Raw genomic sequence first — 20,770 nt, forward strand, 5'->3', positions numbered from 1 at the left:
AAAGCTTAAAAAAATAGTTAGAAAAAAGTCACTAATTTTTAACTTTCAACGACAATTTAAAAATTCGTCACAGAAAAAGTCACTAATTATAAGTTTTAACGACAATTTATAAAAATCGTGAGAAAAAAGAGTCACTGATTATTAATTTTTAGCGATATATGTAAAAAAATTATCAGAAAAAATTATTTTTAGCTACAATTTTACTAGAACTTATTTATAATAAGACTTGATGAGAATTAAGTTTAACTATTAGGACCTATTGGTAGTTTATCCTAATAAAATAAACTTAGAATTTTTAATTTTGTCAATTTAAATATACATATATTTTTGATCTAAACTATTTGTTTAGTTTTGTTTAAGTAAGATCGATAAAAAATGATATTTTGGTCATTATGCTCTACAAAAAAAAAATGGTATTTTAAATATTTTACATATCTATATTGAGTTTAATAATTAAAATATTATTATTGTTTTATCAATTTTACTTAACAAAAATAAGCAAATGGTTTAAATTAAAAATAAATTAAAACATGAAAATTTAAATTGATAAAATAAAAAATAAAAAAATTATTTTATTATAAGGGTCAATTGTAGAATTTTATTTGTAATTTTTCACACTATATCAAATCTATAAGAAAAATAACTTCTCTTGTACTACATTCAAGTTTTCAATGGTAACAAATAACAAACTAAATTAAATATTCAAATCATAAATAAAAGAAATTTTTTAATTATTTTAATAATTTAATTCAACGAGAATTTATATTTTGAATGATAATATCATTGCCAACAATATCAAACACATCTTATTGTTATTATATATGTGACCATTAACAATCATTAAAACAAAATACAATATCCATAGATCATTGAAGTTTTAAACTCAAGAAGAAAAAAATAACACTCCAGACCTTTCAAGTGTGCCACAAGCTCACCATATTTCGTTTGCCTTTGCTAGAGTTGATTTTTTCTTTTTGTTATGCTTGATTATTGATGTCGAGAGAGATGAAGCAACATAGAAAATCAACCTTATTGACAGTGTAAAACCTGAGTTTTATATAATTGGATCGGGTCACTTACTATTTTTATAGTAGGATCAAATATTGAGTTCAATCACCACCACCCCCAACCACCACCACCACCACCACCCCGGTTTTCTCGTTCAAACTCGGATCCGATCCAGGCAAGATTTACCATTGAGTTCATTGCTTTGTTGAAGCTCCAAATACCCCCTATATGTAATTCCATGGTATGCAATGGGATGGAAATCAGTGTCCACCAACTCTTGGGCAGGACTTACAACTTTATCAAGTGGAGGTCCATGGGATGTTGCTATGGAGATCCTGTTTGCTTTGTTGTTCACCATGGCTCGGTGTACAACACTCTTGTATTTGCCATTGGTCAGTATCTGCAATATACCATAACAATTGATATTACCAAATGCGAAAAATAAATCAGAAGCACATTTGTATTACATGGAAAACACATTTTCAGAAATGAATTCTATACACAAATCTTGTAAAATCTTGTCTATTCATGCGACTTTTATGTTTTTGTGCTCATAATAATATGACCGTCTACAAGTTATATTCAGTGGGGTGTTTGTTATAACTTCAACTTGTCATAGTGCCAACCTATGATCAAATCAAAGTGGGATCAACCTTGGTTATCACCAAAAGTGATATTTGAATATGCCCCAAACTAGACTTATACCTCAAAATTGTATTAATTATACCATATATACTTCATTTCATGGATGTTTTTGTCTGTTTTATAGTATTTCATCATCAAAATTAAAAGATATTGTGAGTTATAAGAATGGATTTGCAAAAGTTGAAGTGAGTGGGTGTTCAAGATGTGTAAGATGAGTAATCAAAATCTATGAATTGGGGTAGTCAAATTATAAGGAGTGAGTTGATTTACATATATATCATCTACATGTATATAGAAGAAAAAGCAGAAGTTAATATTCAATTGAATACTGTGACTTACATGTGCTGACGCCCTGGACTAGACAACTCCCCAAAAATTACATACCATCTGCATTCTCACTATTCAGTTGTTGGATTTAAAAGTTGAACCTGAACCATTTGTCATAGCTACATTTGGTTGTAATTAATGCTATTTTGAGGCATAATTGATCATTTTACTTAATTCACCACAATGAGGTGTAACTAACGTTCTTTTGGAAAGTAATCAGAAATCAAAACAAAATATAACCAATTTTAATTTGATAATTTACTAGAACCACCACCATAATGACAGGTAACCAAACACTACAATACTTCTTCGTAACCAAACACCAATTTATACCTTACTACCATAATAGCATGACAAAGGAATGTAATAATATATTTACCTCCATGTGATCTCCAGTATTCACAAGAATGGAATTAGGAAGAGGATTAATAGGGACCCACTTGCCATTGTGTAGGACTTGAAGTCCACCAAGCTGGTTCTGTATGAGGAGGGTCAATAAGCCGTGGTCCGAATGAGGAGGCATGCCAATGGCCAACTCTGGTTGTGGGCATGGTGGGTAAAAATTGACAACAAGAAGTTGTGACCCAAATTCAACCTCCATTGCTTTATCTATGTAGTTTTCTTCCAATCCCAAGCTCATAGATATCCCTTTGAGTAATTCACTTGCCACATCCCTGGCCCTTTTGCAGTATTCTTGTGAAATTTCTCTGCAAGAATGCAACATGGTGTTGGGACTTTTTTTGAATTTTAATTTTATATATGTAAGTAATTTTGTGTATACAGACTAACTCAATAAGAAATGTAATTCATCTAGTAAATGAGAGTGTGAGCTTCAGATTTTGAATAACATTTTGATATAAGAGGTGAAAATTTAACAATTATGTTATAGGCATAGAAAGAAGTGTACAAGATAGACATAGACAGTGGACTTCATGCTCATTGTGTCGATTCTCTGCATTTCTTTCAATTCTTCCATGTTTCAATCGATCAAATCCCTTTGCCCCTCGCTCTTCGAGAATCAAAAAGATCATTTTTAAGTTTGAATTTGTTAATTTGGAATTTGGGTTCTCCTACTTCATTTTTATTTACATTTTTTTTTTCATCTCAACAAATCATTTTTTTTCCACAACGGCATGTAATATCTTTCTATGGGTTCACGGGTCTCTTTATTAAAGCCTATTTGTGGCGCACAATTTCGTAAAATGTAGGTAGTGGTTATGATTGATTTTTCATTTTATTTTCTATTATCGTTAATGGCAGAATCATTACATATACGCTCCGTTTGTTTAGGCAGAAAACATTTTATGAAAAATATTTTTCGTATTTTCTAGCATTTGGTAGAATGAAAAATGAAAATCAACGAAAAACATTTTCTATGATCAATAAAAAATAAGTCTATGTGAACATAAAATATTTTTTACTTTTAGAAAGCAAAAAAAATTTTTCGGACTAAAATTTTACCAATACCACCATCACCACGAACATTGCTATCACCTTCATCGCCGCCCCGCCACCATGCCACAACCTCTACCCCCACCATCACTCCACCACCACCACTACCAAACATAGAAAAATGTTTTTCTAAAAAATTTTTTCTAAAAAATTTTTTCCGTACAAAATTTTTTCCACAAACAAATGAAGCAATAGCATGCCCAGTCTGTAATATCTTATTTTTGTAATAAAAAATACTAGGTTGAAATATCTATATTAATTAATAATACTACAAAATACACTTTATTCAAAGATTAACCTTGTTTGGTTTGTTTTTCAGAAAAATTTTTAGGAAAAATTCTCTACAAACAAATTTTCAAGAGTAATCAAATCAAACAAATTTTTCTAAAAAAAATTTCAAAATTTTGTTTGGTTACCTACTTTCCAAAATCACTATCTCTCATAGACATCAAATCAATTACTTTTTTTAAAACTCTCCCCAAAACAATTTTCCAAAATCATTTCTGAAAAAAGACAAATCGAACAGATTTTCGTACTTTTTATCTCAAAAACTACTCTACAAACATTTTTTTTTTTGTCGGTCCAAGACAACGTCCCTTGCAGAGATCATCAATGTGTTTTGTTATCCGTTCTAAATAAGACACTATAATCTGAGAACTTACTTCGATTTTTCAAGACAAATTCCGCTTAATTCAAGACTCACACAGCAGGAGAATATTAATCCTACACCAAGTGCTGGTAACAACAACTTGAGACTTAATTTCCTAAGCAATTACGTTACGCCCAAAAGGTGGGCTCAAGGAGTTTTGAACTTGAGATCTAAGTCTTAACCTCCAAGCAGTATTTACCAAGTACGCAACATTCCTTGAGTTAAGATTGAGTTCTTACTCAACAAAAATAAATAAATAAATAAATAAAAACAAAAAAAAATGTCAATAAAACGATGACATCAATTCAAAAGCACTTTTTATTTATTATTATAAATATAGTAGACAGAATTCCATTGGTCTGATTCGGGACCTTAAGATAGATTTTGACCCCCATAGAAGGGAAGAAGAAGCTGCATAGGCTTAATGTGAATTAGTTGGATGGAAAAGTTGCTTAGGCCCAATTTAAATTGTATTGAGAGTTGGTTGTCTAGACCAGACCTCCCAACCTTTTTTTTGGAGTTTGATGTAATTCTTTATGTTTGGGCTTTATTATCAAGTTGTCACAAAAACTTAATTAAAATTTTACGACAACGAGAAAGTGTAAAACATAAATTTAAAAGTATAAAATTTACTAATTTTTTTTTAAAAAAAAATCACTAAATACAAAAAATTATAAAAATTCAATATATTTTAATTTTTGTATTTATTGAATTCCTTTTAAATTTCTTCACAAATATTATGTGTTAAGTATATTTAGATTAGTTTAATTTAGAGTTAATTAGTTAAAAGTCTTATTTACAAATGTTATGGTAGAGCAGATCCTATTTAAAATTGTTTGAACAAGTTTTATTTAGTAAAACTAAGAATATTATCAGTTTTTTTTTCAATTTTTAAAACTAAGAGCATTATCAACTTTACATAGTAATATTTCAGATAATTGTTTCCCTAATTGATAAAAAAAAAAGAGGGTATGAGATTAAATGTTTTTGACGTTTTACTTATTTGTTTGATTTAACTATCCAATAAAATCGAGAACATATAAAATAGATAACATGAACAGTTTTTTTTCAATTTTAAAACTAAGAACTTTATGCTTGGTTATCATTTTTCAAAAAAACTTTTCAGAAAATTTTACTTTCTTATTTTCCGTGTTTTTTTGCTTTTACTGATTTTTTTTAATATTTTAAGCAATTTTTTTAATTTTTAGACATACTTAACATAAATATACCCAAAAAGTAAAAAAAAAATTGAAAAAAATCTTTTAAAAATTCACAAAATATCACAAATACAAAAAAATACGAGAATTCAGTACATTTTTTTATATTTTTATGTATTTATTAATTTTTTAAAATATTTTTTCACAAATTTTTTACTTTTTGGATACATCTACGTGAGGTGCATCTAAAAAAGTAAAATAAATGTTTAAAATTTTAAAAATATTCACTAAAAACAGAAAAACAAAAAAATAAAAAAACTCAGTTTTCAAAAAACTTAATCCAAAAAACTCAAACTAAACACAAGTTTTTTCTTTTTTATAGTTTTTTTTTCTTCAGTTTTACACATCAATGTTCTACCATCATGCTTCTTTATAAACACAAAATTTTTCAGTTTTGCACAAATAATAATTCAATTTTTTCAAAAAAAAAAAAAAAACCGTTTTATTTATTTATTTTTTTGCACATAATTTTTTTTTTTAATTTGAAAGTTGATATTTTAAAGTTTTGAATCAAAATAAATGTCAAATCATCATGTTCATTTATAGTAATCATAAATGATGAACAATCATTGTTTGAAGGGTAATTCCGACTATTAAAAATTTGATGGGATTTAAAAATTCAAAAAATCTTAGTTAGAACTTAATGGAATATAAGTTTATAAATTAGAAATTGTGTGTAAATACCCTTTTAATTTAATGTATTGCTTAATTTAATTTAATTTAATTTTCTATCAATTGACAAAAAGAAAAAACGAAAAAAAGAGTACATTATCCATCTAAATTTTTTTTGACTAAAATAAGAATTTTTTCCCCCTAAAATCAATTAAACATGAAAAAAAAAAATTAAATTAAAAACTGTTTTCGAAACACAAAACCAAACAGAATGAATCATTTTTTGAAGGAAAAAGAAGAAAAAGAAGGAAAAAAAAAAGTCAAGGTACCTGAAGCAGGCTGGCTTATTAGGCGAATTGACGTGGGGATGAACATGAACCTTGAGATAATCCCTCCAAAACAATGACTTATCAACAAGGACATTAAAGCTTGTACCACTCCTTATTGGATCAAATAATTGCTTCCCGTTGTACTCTCCCTTTTCCTCCTCACTCATATCAAAAAAACTTTTACTTGCCTTCACCATATCATCCATCAACTTCTCTTGCACACCATGATTGATTACCTAAGAATGCAGCCACTCAAGCTTCGAAAAAAAAAAAAAACAGATAGAGAAGAGGAACGAACTAATATCCACTTTTAATTATGTGATTTTTTTTTATGTGGCATAATTATTATTATTATTATTATTTGGACCAAGGTGTTCAAAATTGTTTGTTGGACCAAGGTGTTCCAACATATATATAGAATGGAGCTGATATTCTTCTCCCCCATTTAGCTAGCAAGAAAATTAAAAAAATACCATAAAGAATCCCCAGTCGCGGCATGCGTTGCCAATATCTTGGATGACTTTGGATCGTTGAACAGGATCACCAGAAGTTAGTAGGGAAAAATCAATGGTTGGGATTGCTTCTTCTTGGGAGAGGATTGTATCATCTTCTTGACTCGAGGACGCAATAATAAACTTGGATGGAATAGCTGACTGATGAAAACCTGAATCAACGAGTCCTTTTACGCTATACATCTTGTTGGAGAGAAAAGAAACAAGAAACAAGAAACAAAAAACAAGAGAGAGAGAGAGAGAGAGAGAGAGAGAGAGAGAGTTTGGGTTGGGATAGATCTAGGTAAGTTTGTTTGCAAGAAGAAAGCAGCTCTGGCTTTAAAGGCGATGAGATTAGTTCACGGCGATTAATTGAGATGCGCAAAAATTGGTTCGGATACTCAATTATAAGAAAAAATAGAAAACATTTGAAATTTTAAAAAAAATCCCCATAATTTCACCTCTAATAATGTGAAATAATTAGTTACAATTTTTTATTTGTCACATACTTAATTATATAAAGTTCTACTCCCTTAACACATCATTAAAACTACAACTAGGGTGATAAAATAGAAAAATGTAACAAAACTAAAAAAAAAAAAAAAAAATTATATATATATATATATATATATAGAAGAAAGCAGCACGTGGCTCTGCTCCTAAAATCAAACAATAATGTTTGAAACACTATTAATTTACCAATAAATATACTAAGGGGAGATTACACTAAACCCCCCTCAATTATAACTCATTTTTTAATTACCTCCTTAATATTTAAAACTCAACACTTAGCCTTCTTCAAATGAGAAAAAAATTATACAATAAATGGGTTCCACAGCAACATTCTTTTAAGGTAATTTTGCCACCATCAACTCCCCGGACAATGCGACGGTTAGGGCCTTGATAGATTCCTAGAATGGTGGCTGGAACCCTGAGTTTCTTACTCAACAATTTCTGGGTATTGATGTTGAAGCTATTCGACGCATTCCTCTTTGTCCAACATGTTGAATATTGGCTACAGATTCTGGAGGTCACCCCATGTGAAAGGGGTGATCCTCATGTCAACAATGGAAGGCCACCAACCATGTCAAAAGTCAAGAATGAAGGCTCTCCCACCTACTCCTTTGTGTATAAATAGAGACGGGAGGGAGAGGATATAGATCATCAGAATTGGAGCTGAGAGGTGTGAGTTGAGAGCAAAGAGAGAGAGAATTACAGAGAGTGTGTAATTCTTACCATTTTGTTCAATATAGTGAATCCGCTGCCCGTGGACGTAGGCGACTTGCCGAACCACGTTAAAACTTGTGTGTTATTGCTTGTTTGAGTTCCCTGGTGTGCCCCCGATTCACAACAATTGGTATCAGAGCTCGGGTTGCGAAAAATCGAATTTTTCCCGAAAGTGCCCAGATTTCGAAGTACTCAAAATCCACTTTTGACCATACCAGGAGGAAGAACTCCCCGAGAGGAGTCCAAAACAGCAAACACAGAGCCCAGAGGAGCTTCAACGCGCTCTCACGCGCCCCGAGAAGTTTGAGCGTGACTCCCAGTCGCGTCACGCTCCCACACGCGCCGTTCAGGCACCGGCGCGTGATCCCCAATCTCACCCACGCGCCACACGCGCGTCTCCAGGAAGAAGTCGAGCCACGTGGCGCCACGTTAGTGCCGCGTTAGCGCCACGTCATCCGCCACGTCATCGCCACGCGTCCGACAGTCAGGCCACGTGTCAGCCACGTGTCAGCCCAGTCAGCCTGAGCCGCTGACCAGCCGCGTTGACCAGCCGTCGAGCCATTGACCGCGTCGCCGATCCTCCGTTGACCGCGCCGCCTGCGCCGTTGATCGAGCCGTTGATCGGAGAAATTTTCCGGTGCATCTCAGCGCACCAGATTCTGCAGATCTGACCCGTCCAAAGTGTTTTTGCCAGATCGGAGCCATTCGGAGTCCGTTTTTGACAATCCAATAGTGCTTCCCAACTATTTGGAGTATTCCGGACACATCTGTACGGTTAATTTTTTGAATTGAAGTTTCTAAAAAATGGCAGAATCTAGAGCAACCGAGTCCGTAAGTAATTCAGCCAGTACAAGCACTTCTAGGCATTGGACCCCGGTGTCCCATGCCAAGTTCGAGGTAGAGAAGTTCGATGGAAGCAGCAACTTCGGCATGTGGAGATGCGAAGTTAAGGATATGCTTGTCCAAATGAACCTACACTTCACTGTGGGAGACAAACCAGATGACCTGGACGAGATAGAATGGGAGAGGGTGAATCTCCTGGCTTGCAGTTCCATCCGACTTTGCCTTGCAAAAGAGGAGAAGTATGCCTTTACAGAATATGATATTGCGAAGAAGCTTTGGAAGGCGCTGGAAGATAAGTTCATGACAAAGAGCATTGAAAACCGGCTCTACTTGAGGAAGAGGTTGTTTCGTTTCGACTACATTAAAGGTATTTCGATGAACGAACACCTAAATAACTTCAACAAAATTATTACGGATTTGAAGAATTTGGATGATGACGTTGGTGATGAAGACAAAGCACTGTTATTGTTAAATTCCTTGCCTGACTCGTATGATCATCTCACTACTACTTTACTGTACGGTAAAGAGAAGATCAAGTATATTGATGTTGCAAACGCCTTGGTGAACAATGAGTTCAGAAGGAAAGATAAGTCTGCAAACAGGGACTCAACATCCGAGGCATTAACAGTCAGAGGCAGAACAAATAACAGAAGAAATACAAGGCGAGGAAAGTCTCGCTCAAAATCTAGGGGAAAACCTTCAGACAAAAGACGTCTTGCAAAAGACGAGTGTGCAGCTTGTCACGAGAAGGGACATTGGGCAAAAGATTGTCCAAATAAAGACAAGACAGAAGAGAAGGTGAATATTGCACGAGATGGAGATAATGATGAAGGAGGAGCCTTCACAGTTTCATCATATGGCCAGTCGGATGAATGGATAATAGATTCCGGATGTTCATTCCATATGTGTCCTAACAAGCAGTGGTTCTCGAGCTTACGAGAGTTCGATGGAGGAGTTGTGCTGATAGGCAACGACCAAGCTTGCCAGACAAAGGGGATTGGAACAATTAAACTGAAGATCCATGATGGAACAATCAGAATTCTTGAAGATGTACGGTATGTACCAGATCTAACCAAGAATCTCATCTCAGTGGGAGTTTTAGACTCCAAAGGTTACAGAGTAACCATGGAAGGTGGAGTCCTTAAAGTTGTTCGAGGAGCATTGGTTGCAATGAAGGGTACTCGACAGGGAAATTTATATTTCCTAGATGGCTCTACAGTCACAGGGAGAGTGGCTGTCTCCACCAGTTCCAGCTCAGAAGATGATGCATCAGACACTTCCAAACTTTGGCACATGCGCCTAGGGCATGTCGGTGAGAAGGCTTTACAAGGGTTGGTAAAGCAAGGCCTGTTGAAAGGCGCCAAGACGGGGAAGCTTGAGTTCTGCGAGCATTGTGTATTGGGCAAGCATACAAGAATCAAGTTTGGTACTGCAATTCACCGTACCAAAGGGATTCTAGACTACATCCACACCGACGTATGGGGTCCTTCCAAGACTGCTTCGTTGGGAGGTAAACACTACTTTGTGTCGCTCATTGATGATTTCTCTAGAAGAGTTTGGATTTATACAATGAAACACAAAGATGAAGTCTTAGACATCTTTCTTACGTGGAAGAAGATGATTGAGACCCAGACAGGCAGACGGATCAAGAAGCTCAGATCTGACAATGGTGGAGAATATACATCAGATCCCTTCTTTGAGGTTTGCCAGAATGCAGGGATAGTGAGACATTTCACAGTTCCTGGAACACCCCAGCAGAATGGAGTTGCAGAACGCATGAACCGCACTTTGGTGGAGAAAGTCCGGTGTATGCTGTCACAGTCTGGATTGAGCAAGGCATTCTGGGGCGAGGCATTGAACTATGCTCGTCATCTTGTCAACAAACTACCTACTGCAGCATTAGATGGGAAGACTCCCATGGAGGTATGGTCAGGAGTCCCAGTTACTGATTATGATCAGTTACGTATCTTTGGATGTCCAGCATATTTTCATGTTACAGAATCTAAGTTGGATCCAAGAGCCAAGAAAGCCATCTTCTTGGGCTTCGGTGACGGTGTCAAGGGATACAGACTGTGGTGCCCTGAATCAAAGAAAGTTCTCATCAGAAGAGACGTTGCCTTTGATGAGTCTGCAATGCTGAAGCAATCAGATCCTCAACAGAATGAGGAAGCATTGAAGAAGTCAGTGCAGGTGGAGTTTGAGACTCCAACAAAGACTAGTCAGCCAATCAACCATCCTGAAGAAGTCTCAGAGGATAGCTCTGAAGAGAGTTCAGATGAAAATGAAGATCCAGAGGCTCCGCAACAATCAGAACCCATTGCAATCAGGAAAGGGAAAAGGGTTACTAAGAAACCCAGTTGGATGACCGATATGGTAGCCTATGCACTTCCAATCATTGAAGACAATATTCCTTGCACTTTCAAAGAAGCCGTGCATAATGTAGAAAGTGTCAAATGGAAGGAGGCTATGGATGACGAGATCGGGTCACTTCACAAGAACCAGACTTGGGAGTTGGCACAACTTCCAAAAGGCAAGAAAGCAATTGGGTGTAAGTGGGTTTACACCAAGAAGGAAGGCATTCCAGGCAGAGACAACATCAGATTCAAAGCTAGATTGGTAGCTAAAGGCTATGCTCAGAAAGAAGGAATAGACTACAATGAGGTATTCTCACCTGTTGTGAAGCACACGTCTATTCGCATCTTGTTAGCTTTGGTTGCACAGTTTGATCTCGAGCTCGCCCAACTCGACGTCAAAACTGCCTTCTTACATGGAGATCTTGAAGAGGAGATATACATGTTCCAGCCAGATGGTTTCAAAATTGCTGGAAAAGAGAATTGGGCCTGTAAGCTGAACAAATCGTTGTACGAATTGAAGCAATCCCCGAGACAGTGGTACAAGCGATTTGATCGGTTCATGATGGAGACAGAATACACAAGAAGTCAATTTGATCATTGTGTATATTTCCGTAAGCTTCCCAACGGTTCCTTCATCTATTTGATCTTATATGTAGATGATATGCTGATTGCATCTACGAGCAAGGTGAAGATTGACAAACTCAAGGCACAGTTAGCAAGGGAGTTTGAAATGAAGGATTTGGGAGAAGCAAAGAAAGTTCTTGGCATGGAGATCAAGAGAGACAAGAAGAAGGGCACGGTTTGTCTGACACAAACCCAGTATCTGAAAAAGGTGTTAGACAGATTTGGCATCAATGGGAAAACCAAAGCTGTAAGTACACCATTGGCCCCTCATTTCAGGCTTAGTGCTTCATTGTCTCCACGCACAGAAGAAGAACGGAAGCATATGGCACAGGTTCCATATGCAAATGCAGTTGGTGCATTAATGTATGCTATGGTTTGTACACGGCCTGACATCTCGCATGCTGTGAGTATGGTAAGCAGGTATATGCATGATCCAGGAAAAAATCACTGGCAGGCAGTGAAATGGATCCTAAGGTACATACATGGCACGGTCAATCTGGGATTGAAGTTCGAGAGAGATAACCGACTCGGGCAGAATTTGGAAGGATATGTGGACTCAGATTATGCTGGTGACTTAGACAAACGCCGGTCAACAACAGGGTATTTATTTACGCTTGCTAAAGGGCCGGTAAGTTGGAGGTCAACGCTTCAGTCAACGGTGGCTTTGTCTACTACAGAGGCAGAGTACATGGCAGTAACGGAAGCCTTTAAAGAAGCTATTTGGCTACATGGGTTGATTGAAGACTTGGGAATTGTTCAGAAGCACGTTGAGGTGTTTTGTGACAGTCAGAGTGCCATTTGTTTGGCAAAAAACCAGGTTCATCATGCCCGCACCAAGCACATTGATGTCTGTTTCCATTTCATCCGAGAAATAGTGAATGAAGGGGATATTCTGCTTCAAAAGATTGGTACTGCAGATAATCCGGCCGATATGCTCACAAAGGTAGTTTCTGGGATCAAGTTCCAACATTGTTTGGACTTGGTCAACATCTCTCGGAACTAAGCACCTTCGGGTGCATGGTAGTGTTGATCGATCACTATGTTGGATAAGAGAATCCTCGCCAAGGTGGAGATTTGTTGAATATTGGCTACAGATTCTGGAGGTCACCCCATGTGAAAGGGGTGATCCTCATGTCAACAATGGAAGGCCACCAACCATGTCAAAAGTCAAGAATGAAGGCTCTCCCACCTACTCCTTTGTGTATAAATAGAGACGGGAGGGAGAGGATATAGATCATCAGAATTGGAGCTGAGAGGTGTGAGTTGAGAGCAAAGAGAGAGAGAATTACAGAGAGTGTGTAATTCTTACCATTTTGTTCAATATAGTGAATCCGCTGCCCGTGGACGTAGGCGACTTGCCGAACCACGTTAAAACTTGTGTGTTATTGCTTGTTTGAGTTCCCTGGTGTGCCCCCGATTCACAACACAACATTACCTTCGGATAAATTGGTTTGGCACTTTACGTGGAATGGAGAGTTTTCTGGGCGATCGGTGCATCATTTGTGTGTGGAAATGAGCCACTCAGATGGCCACGGTGTATCCTCTGATGATGGCATGTTAAAAAATAGTTTTGGCGCACTCTATGGCAGCTTCGTATTCCGAATAAAATCAAGATCTTCGGCTGGAAAATGTGTCTTGGGTTATTACCAGTTCGGGCAAACTTGCGGAAACGCCATATTGTGAATATGGATTTATGTACGTGGTGTGGAGATAAGGTTGAAACAGTGGGCCATTGTTTTCACAATTTTTGGTTTGCGATGCAAGTTTGGATGTCTAGCTCGATCTTTATGGTTATCAACTCTATGCCTATTACCAATTGCTTTTGAGTGGGTTTGCAATCTTATGGCCAAGTATGATATTGAGCTAATGAGTTTATTTATTACTATTTGTTGGTGCTTATGGAATCATAGGAACCCGGTTATTTTTGAAAATAAGCGGAGGACTGTGGATGAGGTTGTCTTTTGCTGAGAAGTATGTGATAGAGTATGCTCAAGCCGAACACTGTAGTCAAATTCCAGTGCATCGAGTGCGGCTTCGATGATGGCTTGTGCCAAGAGAGGGTGTCTTTAAATTGAATTTTGAGGGATCGGTACAGAAGGCCCAGGTGGTTGCTAGTATTGGGTTTATTGTTCATGGCTATAATGGGACGGTTATTGCTTCTATGGTCAAATTCCTTATCTGGAGAATGTTGACTGTATGGAAGCCTTGGGTGTGGTCAAAGTGCTTCAATTTGGGTGTGATTTGGGTTTGGGTGATATTCAACTTAAAAGAGATTCTATAAATGTTGAATATGCAATTCAGGGAAAAGCGGATAATTTATCTTGTTATGGTTATTAGGTGGGCGTTACTTAGACACTTCGTTTATAATTTCATTTATTATTGATCTCGCATGTTTATAGAGAAATCAATTATGCGGTACATTGTCTAAATATGTTAACTTTTGATTTTGATTCACCAAGAGTTTGAAAGGAAAAAATTCTTTCCTCTTTAATGATATTGGTGGCTTTTGAGGTTATCTTATATATATATATATATATATATATATATGAATTATAAAAATTATTAACACTGTTAACAGATAATATAAATTTACCTTTTTACCCTTCAAAAATATCTGGCGAAAAATAAGTAGATAATAAAACAAAGGGTCATCGTCTGTCCCACTTTACTTTCAATGATGTACCAGATACAGAAATGACAATACAATTGAAATATATTACAAATAAGGCACCATTCAAAACCCTAAACACACCTTACAAAGCAGACCTCCAGCCTTATACAATCACAGAAGCAATCAAAAAAATGAAGCACGTGCAGAGAAAATAAACACAACTTACAAAGCAGACCTCCAGCGCCAGCCTCTTTTTTCTTCCAACCACCATCACCGACCGCCTATTTTCCCACCGCCACTGACCGAAAAACCACTCTACCACAAACTTTTACAGCCTGCCCTTTATGGTCCGCACAAACAGAAAATGAAAAATTAAATTTTCATAATTTTATTTGCATATATAACAACCAGGGAAGCTCTATAATGTTGTGTTTGGTTGGAGGGTTTGAGAAGAGATTGAAAAAGGCAAGGGAAAAAGTGTGTGAAACTAAGTGAAATATAGTCATATTTTATTCACATTTCACTTACCTTTTTCATTTCTCTTTCCAAATCTCTTCTCAAATCTCTCAACCAAACACAGCATAAAGGTATCATAGGAGGGAAAATTCATCTTCTGTTTTGCAAATACCTCTTCTGATCCCTTTCATCGATTGCCTCATCTTGCCCCGACCATTGATTAAACCCCCCCCACCATCCAACATTGATTGAAACCCCCCAAGAGGCTGATGGCCACCCTGTGTACATGGTCGTCAAATGCATCCCACACCACGTATTTCTTTCATCTACTTAAAAATTGGAAACCCCCCCCCACCATCCACCATTGATTGAAACCCCCCAACAGGCTGATGGCCACCCTGTGTACATGGTCGTCAAATGCATCCCACACCACGTATTTCTTTCATCTACTTAAAAATTGGAATTCTGTGATGCTCACATTTGTACCTCAATTGCAAAAGATAATCAGTGAAATATTTTTTTGGTTTGGATGAGATATGAATAATTATTTGAATGTTATGTATATAGATCTGCTCAGAAGTAAAAATACGAAATATTTTGTACAATATTATTGGGGTAAATTACAAACACACCCTCTGAGATTTACTTAAATTATAAATTATTTTCTGTGATTCTAGAAATTATATTATGTCCCTTACGGTTTTTAATTTCACAACAAATAGGTCATTTTATTAATAAATTATTAAGTTAATTAACAGTTTTTAATAATGTTAAAATTTTATTTTAATTAATAATTCAAATAATTTTATTATTGTATTGGTGAACAATTAGAAATTTCACTTTTTTAATTAATTTTGTTAAATAAAATTTTTGACAGAGTGGTATTTGTAATTTTTCAAACCACAAGGGGCAATTCGTATTTTAAGCAAATCTCAAGAAATGTATTTGTAATTTACTCACATTATTGTATACTATTAGAATTTTCTATATATATATATATATATATATATTAATTTTGGCAATTTTTATTACATCTCTTAGAGCATCCACACCAATCTTTTTAAATTTTTAGTCAAATTATAACTAAAAAAGTCATTTTTCTATTTTAGCTAATCACTCGCTGCATCAAACTCTATATTGTAATTCAATCTTATTAAAATATTTGTTATTATTATTTTTTTAATTAAATTGATGAGCTGCAGCCAAACAATTATTATTTTCATTTGTAAAGGTAAAACTGGAAGAAATGAAAAAAATAAAAATAAAAAAAGCTATTGACCGGTTGATCGGACAGACATCTGGCAACACACAAGTAGCGATGAACAATATCTCACTTATTGTAGCGAGATGTTGTAACAAACACAAATTTTGACGAACTGCAAACGAAACTGATAGAGGTGATTTTTTAAAATTTATATTGTTAATTTAATTAAGAAACAATTTCAACGATACTAATATTGATGCTCGTTGGTACACAGTGCAATTTACATTTTAGTCAAAATCACATCCAAATTATTTGTCTACTTTGAAACGAATAATGAAGTACTAGATTGTGTGGAGCATTTTCATCGGAGACCTCAGGACCATATATATATATATATATATATATGTATGTGTGTGTGTGTGAAATTAGATAAAATATAAATATATGTGAAGTTTGTGTTTGCTTAAAAAATTCAGATGGTGGGGGTCTAGCAATATTAAGTTTGTGTTTGATTAAAAAATTTAGAAAAAAAGAAAATATATATGAAATTAGATGAAATATAAATATATTTTATTCATATTTTATTTATTTATTTTCTTTTTATTTCTCTTTTTTTTTTCTAAATTTCTTCTTAAATCTCTCAATCAGACAGAACCTAATAACTTATTAGAGATAATTTACACCTTCTAGTGGCTATGAAGGGCCTGAAAAAAGATATGATATGAGCTCTCCTCTATTTCTATCAGATCCAATGCTTTTTCCTTTTTTTTTTTAAAAAAATAAAATAAAAATAAAAATTAAACAATATTGATTTGGATGTTAGAATTAGTATCATCTCAAGAGGACATGGCGAACATCTTTAGCATGAAATTCAGAGAGACAAAAAAAATCTAGAGAGACAAGGTGTTCGCGTGGGTTTAGTTTTTTGTTTACAAAAAAAAAAAAAAAAGGTTTTGGTTTTTTGGGCAAAAAAAAAACATATTTTAATCGTATAGTTCCATTTTCAATATGAATGGAAGAAAAGCTAGTATTAGAGATGAAAGCATGATTCTTTTTTTTCTTGATTGGTGAAAGTTAATTGTTAGTTGTTAAATTAGCACCTATAAGAGTTAGTATGCCCACCCTTACAGAACACCAATTGCTTGCCACCCCCCATGACCTCTTCCTTAGGACTAAACTCTTAGAAAAGTCATGGTGGCTAACTGATAGCAAACAATTAACGTTGCGTCAAAAAAACTTGAACTATAATGGCACTGTGATGTCCAGCAGCAACAACAAAATTGAATTGATATATGAAAAATAAAAGGTTTGCAAAAGCAATAGATAATGAAAAGATATTGTAAATATTGTGCTTGGGTTACAGTGTATTTTTTCATGGTTGGGAATCACACATATATAAGTACACAAAAGTATATGTTAGAAATTGTCTTCCTAAAAATCAAATTGTGGGGGTTGTTTCACACACCCATATCTGTATATACGTTAGAAAATAGATTCCCTATAAATCAGATTGTGGGCTTTGTTTCACTTACCCAAATCTTCAACCATTTATCCATATTATAACAACTCATTTTTATTAGGAGATAATAATCACATTGCCCTCATCTACATAAATATCTCATACTAAGTAGGAAAGCACTTTATAGTGGTTTGACCAAATCAAACTACTTAGTCAACTTGGTCAATCACACCCATTATCTTTTTTTGTAAATAAAATAAAAAACTAAATAATAAAATGTTAGTCAAATATAAAAATAAATTAAAACATTATATATGAAAATATTGAGGGCTATTTGGCCACTCAAGCCAACATCTCCCACTTGGCCAATAGACCGAGATATTCTCAACCATTTTTAGTCCCCATTGAATTCACATGTCTTCTAAAATCATTTGTTGCAATAGCTTTTGTTAGGGGATTTGCAACCATTTCTTTAGAAGAAATATATTGTATAACAATCTCATTTCTTTGAAACATATCAACAACATAATGATATTGGTGATCTATGTGTTTTCCCCTTGAGCAGTCTCACCATATTTTATGCTATTTATAGCAGCTTGGTTGTCACACACATTATGGCTATGGACTTCTTGGATATTTCTTTTATTTTCAAATCATCAAGCAATCTCTTAATCCAAACAACTTTAGAAATTGCATTACTAAATGCTATGCATTCAGCTTCCATTGTACTTTTAGTCACACATGATTGTTTTCTACTACACCATGAAATTGAACCTCCACCTAGGAGGAATATATAACTTGATGTGGATTTTCAATCATCAATGTCTCTAGAAAAATTAGCATCTAAATAACCAATGACTTCTAAATTTTCTCTATTATATTGATAGCACTGCTGGAAATTCAGGTTTTAGAGGCATTTAAAAAACGCCGCGATAGGTCCTAAAAACGCCGTTAAATCTTTTGTGTGACGTTTAGCACCAAACGTCGAAGATGCGGCCGTCGCTATAACTCTACGGCGCTTTAGAAACGTAGCGACGATTTAGAAACGCCGTGATAGCCCCTTTTTTTTCCCCTTTTTTTCTTTTTTAAAATTGTGCTAATTTCAGGTTATTAAACCAAAAAAATACCTATAATAAAACTGAAAAATAGCACTCACTTAAATTTTAAATAATTCATTGAAGAGAAGATACAAAATGTAGCACGTGCAGCTCAGAACATCTAAGGGCATTAAAGAGAATGAGAACAAAAGAAAGGGCATACCCCTTCAACGACATCTACAACCTAACACAACATCAAACTGATCTTGACTTCTACCAGTAAAGGACTTCTCTGAAGCATATAATCAAACAGATACAGGCCCCTTCCAGTAGTGAAATATTCAAAAGCCTTTCTACAGCAACTAAAGCACTAAACTGATCTAACTAAAAGAAAAGCCAGGCTAGAATCAAAACCCATTCAATCTTCGAGAAAGACTAGTACAATTACAGTACCATAATATTCTCAAATTGGAGCTTGAGTCTCTTCTTTTCATTTTGGATCTCCTTTTTCTTCAATTCTTTCTCAAGTTCCTGCAGTGATTTGCTCTGGCCTTCTAACTCAGTTGTTATCTTTTCTTGCTCCTTTACAATCTTCTGAAGTTGACCTCGTGCACTCTTCTGCATCTTCTTTACCTCTAGTTGATGTAATATACATTGTCAACATGATATTTAATGAAGAGAGAAAAAAAAAATTACAGAGAGAAAGATTCAACAACTAATTACGGCGTACTAGAGAACTGGAATTGATTAGGTGATTTTCTAGTATCCCTTGTGGGTTTTGAGAATGACCCCTTTGCATTGACATACTCTTCCATGGTCCTTAGTAGGCCTAAATAAAAATGATACAATTAATAAGCAAAACAAATAAAAACTATATAATTCATACACGAAAAGAAACAAAAGGCTCATTTTTAAAAAATAAATAAATAAAAAGAAATCGAAAGTGATATCTAACAACTTCAATTCTTGAATGTGTTGGACAATCTTCACTGTATTTAAAAGATTTAATTCTATTGTGTACACAACAACAATAAGAATTTAAAGAAATAAAGAAAAGGAGAGAATTTGTTTGATTACAAAAATCAAACTCGAAATAAAAATAAATAAATAAAACCACAGATTTTATTTTGTTACAAAAAGCAAAAATAAAATCTGAATAAAATTAAACAACTTACTTGGTTAATTTATTTGTATAACTTTTCTGATCAAGTCCAGTGTTTAACACTGTGTCCTTAAGACAAATTCGTCCTCTCCACGGTGCTTTCAGAATTTGGACGTCTATCTCCCAGGATGAAATGATCTTACCACAAACAATAGTAGCACTACAAATTGTTTGCCTTACGAACACACTAAGTGTTTACACTCTTTCTTTCACAAATAAAATGCAGCAAGATGAAGAATATTTAAAGTAGAGGATGGAGTATGAAAATTGGAATGAAATCCAAACGGGAGGCTAGTCTATTTATAGATGTAAAGGTGGCTTTTGGTTTTGAATTGAACAGGTATGAAACCTGTTAGATTCAAATTTAAACAGATTTGAATCTGTTTATTCAAACAGATATAAACGGGAAGGGCTCTGTTTGGATGAGCAATAAATCCAAAACAGTTTAATTCTATTTGAAAACGGGAAGGGCTCTGTTTGGATGAGCAATAATTCTGTTTGAAAACGGGAAGGACCCTGTTTGGATGAACAATAAATCCAAACCAGTTTAATTTGAATTCTGGATTTTATTTTAATAAAAAATAAAATTAAATTCAAATGTTTTTGGCCCAAAAAGATTAGAAGCCCAACCCAACCACGCACCACACGCCCAAGCCCAGCCCAGCCCGCCTGACCAGACGGGCGGCGGCGGCGGCGCTCGCGCGCGTGTGTGGTGATTTTTGGGTCCAATGGGTCTAGCCCATTTTGCCCATAACCTCTCCCTCTAAAACACTTGGGTACCCCTTGGGGCACACCCCAAGTATCTTACCCTAAGCCTTATAAACCCTTTCAAAACTTCCCACCAAATCAATGTGGGACAAGCCAATTTACCACCTTAAGGAATTTCCACCAAAACTCCATTTCCATGGAGCACACTTTGGCTTCAATTTTCCATTGACTCAGTAATGGTTTTAAGCAACCAAATATACCACGTGAATCACAACGTGGCATAGAACGCGTTACCACTTTGACCCGAGTAAATCGACACTCGGGGCCCACCTAAAAAATAGACCGAACTTAAGAA

The 20,770-nt window shown here is 35.0% G+C and overlaps 1 protein-coding gene across 1 annotated transcript; it reads right to left on the minus strand.

Moving 5' to 3' along the window:
• Positions 1 to 783: 783 nt before the first annotated feature.
• Positions 784 to 7,044, minus strand: LOC114258146 (2-oxoglutarate-dependent dioxygenase 19). Its single transcript, XM_082874242.1, has 4 exons — positions 6,713 to 7,044; positions 6,240 to 6,475; positions 2,360 to 2,687; positions 784 to 1,408 (listed from the first exon to the last, which is right to left on the minus strand). The coding sequence occupies exons 1-4, from the start codon at positions 6,932 to 6,934 to the stop codon at positions 1,163 to 1,165; spliced, it is 1,032 nt and encodes a 343-aa protein (XP_082730368.1). The 5' UTR covers positions 6,935 to 7,044; the 3' UTR covers positions 784 to 1,162.
• Between the last annotated feature and the right edge of the window lie 13,726 nt (positions 7,045 to 20,770).

The sequence above is a fragment of the Camellia sinensis genome, chromosome 6 (assembly GCF_055761805.1).
Source record: "Camellia sinensis isolate YWXY chromosome 6, ASM5576180v1, whole genome shotgun sequence".
NCBI lineage: Eukaryota > Viridiplantae > Streptophyta > Magnoliopsida > Ericales > Theaceae > Camellia > Camellia sinensis.

What these genes read in the sequence shown, in the direction of transcription:
- LOC114258146 (XM_082874242.1), bottom strand. Translation starts at nt 6,934, where the DNA reads ATGTATAGCGTAAAAGGACTCGTTGATTCAGGTTTTCATCAGTCAGCT. An exon ending in GCGACTGGGGATTCTTTATG is followed by an intron (nt 6,476 to 6,712) that starts GTATTTTTTTAA and finishes CTGCATTCTTAG; the next exon opens with GTAATCAATCATGGTGTGCA. An exon ending in AATAAGCCAGCCTGCTTCAG is followed by an intron (nt 2,688 to 6,239) that starts GTACCTTGACTT and finishes GCATTCTTGCAG; the next exon opens with AGAAATTTCACAAGAATACT.